Source organism: Octopus bimaculoides, chromosome 20, assembly GCF_046866305.1.
Source record: "Octopus bimaculoides isolate indiv1 chromosome 20, ASM4686630v1, whole genome shotgun sequence".
Lineage (NCBI taxonomy): Eukaryota > Metazoa > Mollusca > Cephalopoda > Octopoda > Octopodidae > Octopus > Octopus bimaculoides.
Window position 1 is genome coordinate 39,057,429 of NC_142947.1, and position 12,063 is coordinate 39,069,491.

General features: G+C 38.7%; 1 protein-coding gene across 1 annotated transcript; it reads left to right on the plus strand.

Moving 5' to 3' along the window:
* The first annotated feature begins 1,308 nt into the window (after positions 1-1,308).
* Positions 1,309-10,000, plus strand: LOC106867839 (glyoxylate reductase/hydroxypyruvate reductase). Its single transcript, XM_089338408.1, has 4 exons — positions 1,309-2,383; positions 5,743-5,917; positions 7,763-7,931; positions 9,287-10,000. The coding sequence occupies exons 1-4, from the start codon at positions 1,921-1,923 to the stop codon at positions 9,530-9,532; spliced, it is 1,053 nt and encodes a 350-aa protein (XP_089194534.1). The 5' UTR covers positions 1,309-1,920; the 3' UTR covers positions 9,533-10,000.
* The last annotated feature ends 2,063 nt before the right edge of the window (positions 10,001-12,063 follow it).

The following is a 12,063-nucleotide window of genomic DNA, read 5'->3' on the forward strand; positions in this document are numbered from 1 at the left end:
ATGTTAGGTGTGTGTACGTGAGACTGTGGGCATATCTCTTTGTCTGAGTGTGTATGTGTTGTTTTGATCGTCCTTGTGGTGTGTGTGTGAGAGCAACCGTATGTATGTGTGAGGGTGTGTGCGTATGTGTGTGTATGTATGTGTGCATCTGTGTGTGTGCGTGGGAGTGTTTTGGGTGAGTGTGGGAGTGTGTGTGTGTCTCTCTGTCTGAGTGGGTGTGTTGTTTTAAATATCCTTGTGGTGTGTGTGTGTGTGTGTGTGTGTGTAAGCAAACGTATGTGTGTGATGGTTCATATGTATGTGTATGTCTATGTCTGTGTGCGTGCGTGCGTGCGTGTGTGGCATGTGTATATGAGTATTGTGTGTTTTATCTATGGTAGGATGGTGTGTGTATGTGTGTGCACGTTTGTGTGAGTGTGGGAGTGTGTGTGTACGTGAATGTGTGTGCGTCTCTCTCTGTCTGAGTGAGTGTGTTGTTTTAAATACCCTTGTGGTGTGTGTGTGTGTGTGTAAGCAACCGTATGTGTGTCTGATGGTTCATATGTATGTGTACGTATGTCTATTTGTGTTGTGTGTTGGTGGAGGTGTTATGTGTGTGTCTCTAAGTATGTTTGTGTTTGAGTTGTCATTGTGGTGCGTGTGTGTGTGAGAGAGCAACTGTATGTGTGTGCATGAGGGTGCATGTGTGTGTGAGCATGTATGTGTGTGTGTTGTTTTTATTAGGTGTCCTTGTACGTTGGGTTTATCCAGGTGATGTGTATGTGTGTGCATGTGTGTTCCGTGTATGTTGGTACTGGGTATGCGTTTGTATGTGTGTGTATGTGTGTGTGTGGGTATGGTTTGTGTAGTTTCCTGGTGTATATGTGTACATGTGTGTGTGCTGTAATTGTGAGTGATTAGTTTTGTTTGTATTGTTAGTACAGTATACGTGTGGGTGTGTTTGTGTGAGTGCGTCTATGTGGCTTGTATTTGTCGAGGAGGTGTGTCATTGTGTGTGCATGCTTCTGTGCATGTGTGCTTGTGGGTGTTTGTTGTGATTGCTGGGATTGTATTGTGTGTTTTTCTTTTGAGTGTGTGTGTGTGACATTTTTACTGGGGAACAGGCATATGCTGTTTGTATGTGTGTGTACATATGTATGCAAATATGCGTGTGTGAATATGATTTGTGGTTGCCGGAGTGGTGTGTAGGTGTGTGTGCATGGACCTGTTTACATGTGTGTGTATGGGTGTTGGTTGTGGTTGCTACAATTGTATTGTAAGTGTATATATGCGCATGTGTTTTTTCTTGAAATGTATGTGGGTTTGTGCTCTGGTGTGGAGATACTGTGATTGTGTGTGTGTGTGTATATGTGTGTGTGTAAGTGTGTTCGTGTCGGAGGTTTGCATTGTATTGGTGTGTGTGTGATTTTGCGTATCCTTCGTCGTTAAGTTGTTTCGATGTTGGCAAATGAGTGTGTTTAATTTGGTCATTGTTCTTGTTTGTTGGTAGTTGACTACTCTTTCATAGTACGTAGTGTCTTGTAAGAGTTGAGATACAGAGTTATATATATATATATATATCTGTGTGTGTGTGTGTGTGTGTGTGTGTGTGTGTGTGTGTGTGTGCGTCTGTGTTTGTCCCCCCCCCCCCAACATCGCTTGACAACCGATGGTGGTGTGTTTACGTCCTTGTAACTTAGCGGTTCGGCAAAAGAGATACCGATAGAATAAGTACTAGGCTTCCAAAGAATAAGTCCTGGGGTAGATTTGCTCGACTAAAGGCGGTGCTCCAGCATGGCCGCAGCCAAAATGACTGAAACAAGTAAAAGAGTAAAAGAGAGTATCGGTTACGACCGACAACTCCAACCCTTCAAGACGGTGCCCCTGCATGGCCGCAGTCCAATCACTGAATCAAGTAAAAAAAAACATTAAAATAAATGCATGACTGAGCAAACCGTCTCTTTCATTGAAAAGAGCGACAGAAATCTGTCGATCACGTCACATTTGAATATGACTGCAGATATGAAGGCTTCGGTTCTAATAACTCTGCAACACTTCGAGGATTATGAGGTGGAAGACGAATTATTTAAACAGCTTTTGAGTCGCCTCAGAGCTTCTTTTCAAATTGTCTTCCAGAATGATATTGCACAGAATCCAGACATAAAGGAAGATATTACTGGTATCGTCGCAGTAAGCAAGAAGTGCTACGTTACAGACCAGCTTTTAACAACTCTGCCAAGCGTGAGAGTGATTGCAAGTTTTGGAGTAGGAGTGGACCATATCGATCTAAAAAGTGCTAAAGAAAAAGGAATACGAGTTGGAAACACGAGATACGTTATTTCCGACAGTACAGCAGACCTTGCCATTACTTTAATATTAACATCGACCCGGAAAATATTGACTAGTAAGTGGTTTTATTATTCAGGGTAGGTAATTCTAAACAAGGAGAATTATATCCTCTAGATGAATTCTGTTTTTATTTTCTCCACCACAGCGCACTTGTTAATTTCTGCAACTGAGTTACTTCGTTAATTTCTTTCAATCTGTGCGATATAAACATAATTGAGGTTAACTTGAATAGGCATTCATATAAAATCTCGACTATGTTCTACTACTGAAGAGAAAAAAATGTTGATTGTTAAACACCAAAAATTATCCAGATATTGTTAGCAACCTCAGTTACAATCAGATCTAAACTGAGGAAAAATTTCTTGATATAAAATTACCTTTCTATATTTAAGAGATGAGCAATTATGTACATTATGTTAACACAACGTTTCGGCTGATGTACCCACGGGCATATGGCGTAGTGGTTAAGAGCGCGGGCTACTAATCCCAAGATTCCGAGTTCGATTCCAAGCAGTGACTTGAACAATAACAATAATGATGATAATAATAATGATAATAATAACATCGAAAAATACCTTAGGAATGAGATCCCAGGTTCGAAATTTCCCCAAGACACCTGATGAAGGCTGGAGGGTATATCAGCTGAAACGTTGTGTTAGCAACAAACGATGTATTTTAAATATATTCACCCTAATTTTTCTCTTCATAATCATTTAGGTTAATTATAAAATTGATTAATATGCTGCATACTTAATAATATTTAATAACTACTAATAATATATTCATACTTATATTTTTATAATCACATTCACAATTACTTTTATTTGATGCTTAAGTATGCTTTGGATATATATGTCTTATTACTATATTTTATTCTTTATTTTTATTTTCATTTTTATAATAAATTCTCTAAATATACGCTTTGCCCCATATTCTTTCTATAAAACAATTATCATTTAGCGGATTTGCTCCGTACACTCGAATGTAAATAATATATAAAATTACCTGTCACCTGAATATCTGTCCGACTCACTCAACATCAACAACAACAGTTATGCTGACCGATTTTTATTCCTAAATAAAATGTAACAATACAAAACGATGATGTAATACTTGCAATGCAAGTGTTTCAAATAGGTGGTGAGAAAATAATTAACCCCGTTGTTAATTTTGCTCCACATCCCTATAATCAGCATAATAACAGAAGATACATCTTCTCCGATATGAGAACAGTGATTCCTAGCTATAATATATTACTAGCTGGACCCGTGAAAAATTCACGGAAAACATAAAAAAAATGTAAGCATCTGTAAACAGTGTACTGGTACCAGGAGAAATGTTTGCATATTATGACTGTCTATCTTTACGTTCTGAGTTTAAATTCTGCCGAGGTCGACTTTACCTTTCGTCCTTTCGAAGTCGATGAATTAATTACCAGTTGTGTACTGGGTCGATCTAATCAACTGGCCCCCTCCCCACAAACATTTCAGGCCTAGAAAAGTATATTGTGACAGTTACAGAATATAGAAAGTAACGTAACACCAATGACTAAATAATCCAACCAAAATATCTCAGCTACACAAACGTAAACGGAATTACTATTTAACCTTAAAATACATCATACATATTCAAAGAACCTTCTTGGTTTAGTGGTACGGAATGTTATTCTGGTATTCTTTTATTCTTTTACTTATTTCAGTCATTTGACGGTGGCCAATGCTGGAGCGCCGCCCTTCAGTCGAAGAAATTGACCCCTGGCCTTATTCCCTGTAAGTCTGGTGTTTATTCTATCAGTCTCTTCTACAAACGCACCAACATCGGTTGTCAAGCAATGGTGGTGGGACAAACAACAGGGCTAAAGGCAAAATACAGAAAAAAGTGTAAAAAAGTGTAAAAAGGCCATAAGAGTAAAACACGTCTATATGCGCACATTCTCGCATGCACACACACAGACACACACACACACACACACATCTATATACGCACGTACACGCACACACGCACACATCCACAAGCATGCACAAAAGGTTCCATGTACACATCTATATACGCACAGGATAAAAGCAGGGTGGAAGATAGAATACAGAAAAACTGTGTGAAAAATACATAAAACAATATCTCTGAAAATATGTAAAAAAATATAAAAAATACATAAGAAATATAAGTAAAAAGTATAGGGAGATATACATTATTATTAGGAAGTTAAAGAAGTGATTTGAATTTAACATATGAGAGCGTCTCATAAAGCGAGATTTATATATCTTAATTTGCAGAGGAATTTGTAGTGGGTAGTTTAGCTTAATCGGTCAAAGCATCGTGACATGTAATCACGGGGATGTGAGTTCGAGTCCACAGCTAGCCACCTACACTTTTCTCTGCAAAATAGGGATAGTTTATCCTGTTCTGGCTATATCATTAGCATTATTCTGCGATTGAGAATTTAAAATCACTTCTTTAACTGTCTAAAAGACATCTCAACGGTTCTAAAAAGCAAACTTCGTTTGTTTATTTACGTTTGTCGTAATTTGAATTTAACATTATTATTATTATTATTTTTTTTTTGCGAATGTGTGGGTGAGCATGTGTGTGCTTCAAATGAGGGTGGATGAGAATATATGGGAGAATTTACGAAAAAAAACAACAGACGAAAACAGGTGGTGTAAACAACAAATGGTTGTATTAGTTTAACGCTCGGGAATAGAGAAAGTCTTTGACGTTTCGAGCCTACGCTCTTCAGCAGAAAGGAACACAGAAAGAAACAAGGAGAGAAACAAGGAGAAAAAAAACTATAAATGTAGTGGTCGAGTATATCTATATATATAGGCGCATGTACGTAGGTGTGCAGGCACACATGTGTATGTATGGACTGGTGCGCTTACGCGAATACTATGGGCATTTTTACTCCCTTACCTTTACTCCCTCCCCTCACTTAGTAGTCATTCTAATAGCTCTTTTGCATTAATAACCACACAGTAATTTCCCTTTGTTTAACGGTCATTTTCATAGCATTCTTCGATGGTCAGATAATTGAAGAGATGACGGCGTGGGTTTCCGCCTCGACATCCGAAACTCGGAGTTTTATCATGGCTACCGAATAATTGTCACATATTATTTACAGATATATATATATATATATATATATATATATATATATATATATATATATATATATATATATATATATATATATATTATGGTGCTCCAACAAGCAACACATCATGATGCCCCAACAAGTGAGACATCATGGTGCCCCAGCAAGTGAGGAACTTGGAAATGGTAAGTGCTGTGGGGCTCCAAGTAGGGAATGTACCAGTAAGACCTAAAGATTTGAATGGAAAATAACAGTTATTATCCTTTTCAATCATAAATTCATAATTACATTTGAAAATGCCAAATATTTATTTTATTTTAAAGGTATCAGCATGGCAATGGGAAATGAACATCCAAACTTTGATTGTCCGAGCACACTTGGCACAAATGTGAAGAATAAAACTCTTGGAATCGTTGGTATGGGAGATGTTGGTTTTAAAATTGCTCTAAGAGCAACCGTATTCGGCATGAAAATCCTTTATCACAATCGGAAACGAAGGTAAGAAGATAAGTATTCTATTTATTGGCAACTGTAATATACTTTTTTTTAATTTTTAAATGTATCAAAAAATTGTTCTGCATTTAATAGGCGCAGGAGTGGCTGTGTGGTAAGCAGCTTGCTTACCAACCACATGGTTCTGGGTTCATTCCCACTGCGTGGCACCTTGGGCAAGTGTCTTCTGCTATCGCCCCGGGCCGACCAAAGCCTTGTGAGTGGATTTGGTAGACGGAAACTGAAAGAAGCCCGTCGTATATATGTATATATATGTATTTATGTGTGTTTGTGTGTCTGTGTTTGCACCCCCCCCCCCCCCCAGCATCGCTTGACAACCGATGGTGGTGTGTTTACGTCCCTGTAACTTAGGGGTTCGGCAAAAAGATACCGATAGAATAAGTACTAGGCTTCCAAAGAATAAGTCCTGGGGTCGATTTGCTCGACTAAAAGGCGGTGCTCCAGCATGGCCGCAGTCAAATGACTGAAACAAGTAAAAGAGTAAAGAGTTAATGCAGAACAATTTTGCAGATGGGTGATGAAGATTGCAGCCTAGAGAGATGGATGAGCGTAATTTGTTGTTGGCACTCCATCGCTTACGACGTCGAGGGTTCCAGTTGATCCGCTCAACGGAACAGCCTGCTCGTGAAATTAACGGGCAAGTGGCTGAGCACTCCACAGACACGTGTAGCCTTAACGTAGTTCACGGGGATATTCAGCGTGACACAGAGTGTGACAAGGCTGACCCTTTGAATTACAGGCACAACAGAAACAGGAAGTAAGAGTCAGAGAAAGTTGTGGTGGAAGAGTACAGCAGGGTTCACCACCATCCCCTGCCGGAGCCTCGTGGAGCTTTTAGGTGTTTTCGCTCAATAAACACTCACAACGCCTGGTCGGGGAATCGAAACCGCGATCCTATGAGTGCGAGTCCGCTGCCCTAACCACTGGGCCATTGTGCCTCCACAGAATGAGCGTAATATGCAAGGAAGTAATAATTGTTACTATTTTAAAAAATGTATTGAAAGCAAGCCAAAGTGTCACAGTCTATTAGCATAATTTTAAGAGAAATTTCTTAGGGTATGTTTTTTTTTTGTCTACATTAGGGTTCTCAATCATTTTCTATCTATGGACCCCTCAGGCCTTATTATTTACGTAAAGCGACGGGCTGGCAGAATCGTTAGCGCGCCGGGCGAAATGCTTAGCGATATTTCGTCCACCATTACGTTCTCAGTTCAAATTCCGTCGAGGTTGACTTTGCCTTTCGTCGTTTCGGGATCGATAACTTAAATACCAGTTAAGTACTGGGATCGATGTAATCGACTATCCTCCTCTCCCAAAATTTCAGGCATTGTACATATAGTAGAAAGGATTATTATTATTATTAGAGCGGCGAGCCGGCAGAATCGTTAGCATGGTGGACAAAATGCTCAGTGCCATTTCGTCTGTCTTCAGGTCATGAGTTCAAATTCTGCTCAGGTCGACTTTGCTTTTCATTTTTTCGAGATCAATAAAATAAGTACCAGTTGAGTATTGGGGTCGATGTAATTGACTAGCCACAGGTATTGAGCCTTTGGGCGAAAATATTATTATTATTATTATTATTATTATTATTGAGTGAGAGAGCAGTGCATGCCATCAAAGTGACACTGGGGTAAAATATACGAAGCCCAGTATACCCATCATGACTACCCGTCTGATAAGGGCACACCAGGTACATGCATCACATTATTATTATTATTATTATTATTATTATTATTATTATTATTATTATTATTATTATTATTATTATTATGTTCTTACTAAAGCTATTTAGAGTTCAAAATCTTGAACACGTTTTCCTTATTTTTACAGAAGCAGGGAAGACGAAGACCGAGTCAAAGCTACGTTTTACTCTCGTTTGCATGATATGTTACCCGAAACGGATGTTCTTGTTATTGCTTGTCCTTGCACAGAACAAACGATGAACTTGATTAGTACAGAAGAATTCCGGTTGATGAAGAAAACTTCACTTTTGGTCGAGGTGAGATAAAACATCATATATGAAACATTTTAAGTCATAGCTATCTATAAACATTTAAACTTCAAAAACAATAGAGTTAGTAATGAACGTTTCCGTTTCGATCTTTACATTTATGTCCAAAAACGGGGTCTCGTTTGTATTATTCTAGATGTTAAAGTTTAGTCCAGAGTCATCCTTTAGTCTCTCAACTTCCTTCAATGTATACATTACATGTAATACATTATCTATGTATCTTGTGTTTATCATATGTTCCACTTTTGCTTTTTTCTACTTTGGATGCATAGAATGCTGCAAACGTAGGTCCTAGGGGAGAATCCATTGTAACGTCATCTATTTATTTATATAAATTTCCTTACAAATAGCGAAAAGACACTGCAATTATCTCTATCTTTCTCTCTCTCTCTCTCTCTCTCTCTCTCTCTCTCTCTGTATATTGCATATAGCTTTATCTCATGGTATCTATATATGTATACGTGATTTCTAATGATTTCTATCGTTTTTATCACTGAGACGTTGGCAAGCAAATTTTCTGCATCCAAACAGCAAAAATTAAAATTTAACAAATTGATTACAGCTATAAATGCATAGAGTGGGTCGCCTTACTATGTACACAGTGAAGGAGAGTTTCTCCACCACACACACATAAATACATACCAACATGCATACATACACACACAACACACACTCTTTTACTTGTTTCAGTCATTTGACTGCGGCCATGCTGGAGCACCACCTTTAGTCAAGTAAATCGACCCCAAGACTTATTCTTTGTAAGCCTAGTAGTTATTTTATCGGTCTATTTTGCCGAACCGCTGAGTTACAGAGACGTAAACACACCAGCATCGGTTGTCAAACACAGACACAAAAGCACACACACACACACATATATATATATACGACGGGTTTCTTTCAGTTTCCGTCTACCAAATCCACTCACAAGGCTTTGGTCGGCCCGAGGCTATAGTAGAAGACACTTGCCCAAGGTGCCACGCAGTGGGACTGAACACGGAACCATGTGGTTGGTAAGCAAGCTACTTACCACACAGCTACTCCTGCGCCTACATATTTATTTATTTATTTATTTATTTATTTACTTATATGAAACTACGAAAAATCTAAAATGAAACATACAAATTTGGACATAGCCATGTACTTCATGAAACACACACGCATACCTACCTACCTACCTACCTACCTACCTACCTACCTACCTACCTACCTACCTACCTACCTACATACATACATACATACATACATACATACATGCATGCATACATACATAATTTTCCCGTGTAAAGCCATTGGTTATTTTACCATTTTCCCTTTTGTTTTTCTCCTTTCTTGCCACAGGACAGGTAGTTGACACCGATGCCCTTGTGAAAGCTCTTCAGTCAAATGAAATTCAAAGTGCTGCCTTGGATGTCACCGAACCCGAACCTCTGCCGCGAGGACACCCATTGTTATCCATGCCAAATGTTATCATAACCGCTCACTGTGGAGCAGACACTTTTGAAACTCGCATAGAAATGCATGATTTATTGATAGAAAATTTGAAATGTGGTTTGGAAGGAAAAGCGATGCCGTCTGAAGTAATTTTGTAATGCTGATATCCAATCAAGAAACAAATATTCTTAAATTCATTTTTGATTGTAATTGGGATAGTTATAAATGTGTTAATTAATCGGGAATTGTAAGGCGGCGAGCTGGCAGAAACGTCGCTACGTTCTGAGATTAAATTCCATCGAAGTAAGCTTTGCCTTTCATCCTTTCGGGGTCGATATATTCAGTACCAGTTGCGTACTGGGGTAGATCTAATCGACTCCCCTCATCAAAAAAAAAAAAAAAAAAAAAAAAATTCGAGCCTTGTGCCTAGAGTAGAAACGAATTAATCGTGAATTATATATTCCTAGAAAGGTAACTGTTAGTAAATGACTGGGAATTTGTTTCATTCTTGTTCATTCCGAAAGATATACCAATCCTAGAAGATCTTTAAAAAGGACAACAATAAATTTCCCATTTTATATTTTGTTACTTGATTATTAAAACTCAATGGAAAATATTCCTTTTGACTTTTAAGTCTTATGTTATTCTTTAATGTTTAAAGATTTTCTTTGGCAGAAACGTTAGCACACCGGGCGAAATGCTTAGCAGTATTTCGTCTGCCGTTACGTTCTGAGTTCAAATTATGCCGAGGTCGACTTTGCCTTTCATCCTTTCGGGGTCGATAAACTAAGTACCAATTATGCACTGGGGGTCGATGGAATTGACCTTATCCGTTTGTCTGTCCTTGTTTGTCTCCTCTATGTTTAGCCCCTTGTAGGCAATAAAGAAATATGATGTTTTCGAACTTCAGGCAAAAACTATTTTAATAAAAAAAAAAACGACATATATTTTCAATAAGCTCTCTCTCTCTCTCTCTCTCTCTCTCTCTCTCTCTCTCTGTAAGATTATTCTATGAATCTGCCTTTAGCTTCAATGCTAAAGAATAAAAATCAGTCATGAACTTCCATAGGATTGCACCTAGAAAGTTCCTTCACCCCAAACCCGAAGCACAAGACCGGACAAGGTTGTTTATAGAAGACCAGCAGTTTCCTATGCATACCATTATATGTACTTAGGGTAAAGACTCCCTTCGGTAATGAATGATCGAAGGGTTACACCTAGAAAGTTCCCCTCCCAGGCACAAGTTCGGGCAAGGTTGTTTATGGAAGACCAGTAGTCGCCCATGTATACCAGCCTTCCCTCTCCACACCACTGATGTTATCTAAGGAAAAGGCAAAGACCGATACAATTTGGCACCAGTCACGTCACAACTCATTTCTACAGCTGAGTGAACTGGAGCAACTTGAAATAAAGTGTCTTGCTCAAGAACACAACACAAATCCCGGTCAGGGTATCGAACTCACAACCTCATGGTTGTGAACCCGACGTTCTTACCACTGAGCTATACATCACAACTTATATCGAATATCCATGTGTCCCACAGTTTTGCTAATCAATATGAGTTGTTTGGTGATAGTCCTCATTGATTTTTCGATATTATCATCGATAATATTTTGAATGCTTTGGATGAAATGCTGCGTTCTTAAAGAGTCTGAGAGTTTAGAGCAGTGGTTCCCAACCGATTTTTGGCCATGCCCCATCAAATCATTTCTAAAATCCTGATGCCCCCTTGGGATATTTAATTTTTGTTATTCAAAATTTGGTTAATTTTTACAATATTACCGGGAAACAAAATTTAAAAAAATAATGCGCGGAAATCAACGAGTGAGAGTAAGAGGACTTCGGAAATTTCACTAGATCCGAGTTTTTCCCTCAGTTAGGTGATACAAAAAAGGAGCAACAAAACATCCAGACAGACGACACAAAGAAAACAAGGACCTGTCATTCGCAGTTTTCTATCCTCAAAGATAATCTGGGACTCGACTGAGGATTGAAAACTCCGAATGACCCGTCCTTGTTTTCTTTGCATCGTCTGTCTGGACGTTTTCTTGTCCCTTTTTGTATCACCTAACTGTCTGGATGTTTTGCGTTCTTGTCCCATTTTCTACTCACTCTCTCTCCCCCCCCTCTCTCTCTCTCTCTCTCTCTCTCTCTCTCTCTCTTTCTGCCTCTTTCTCTTCCTTCACTGTCGCCAGAGATAAAAAGAGTCAAATACTCATAGGCACATCCGCACACATAAGTCTGTCTCCAGTTTATTTCTCCATAGGGAATTAAGATGGCATTACTTTCAGTACTGACCAGTTCTATACTACATACACGCACGCACACACACACAGAGACAAACACACGTCATTTTTTAAAATAGCCACGTGTCGCTAACTATAGAAAATGTAGGTTAAAACTAGGTTAGCAGACAGTCTTAGACGGGCGTCTGATGGACTGCAATAGTTCAAAAGCTGCAGCCTGGTCTTACTTTGCGCCATGCCGAGTGTGACTGAGAATAACTAAAAAGCAATGTATGTCAGTGGGATGATCAGTCAATTAGGCTTTAATTAATGAGCAATGTCGCCACAGTTCTTTGTACTGTTAGATTTCAAACACAAATAAGTTTTTGAGTTGTGCGTGATTTGGCTTAATTATTTATCCCTCACTACCTGTCCTGTTATATCTGCCAATTCTGATGTACTTT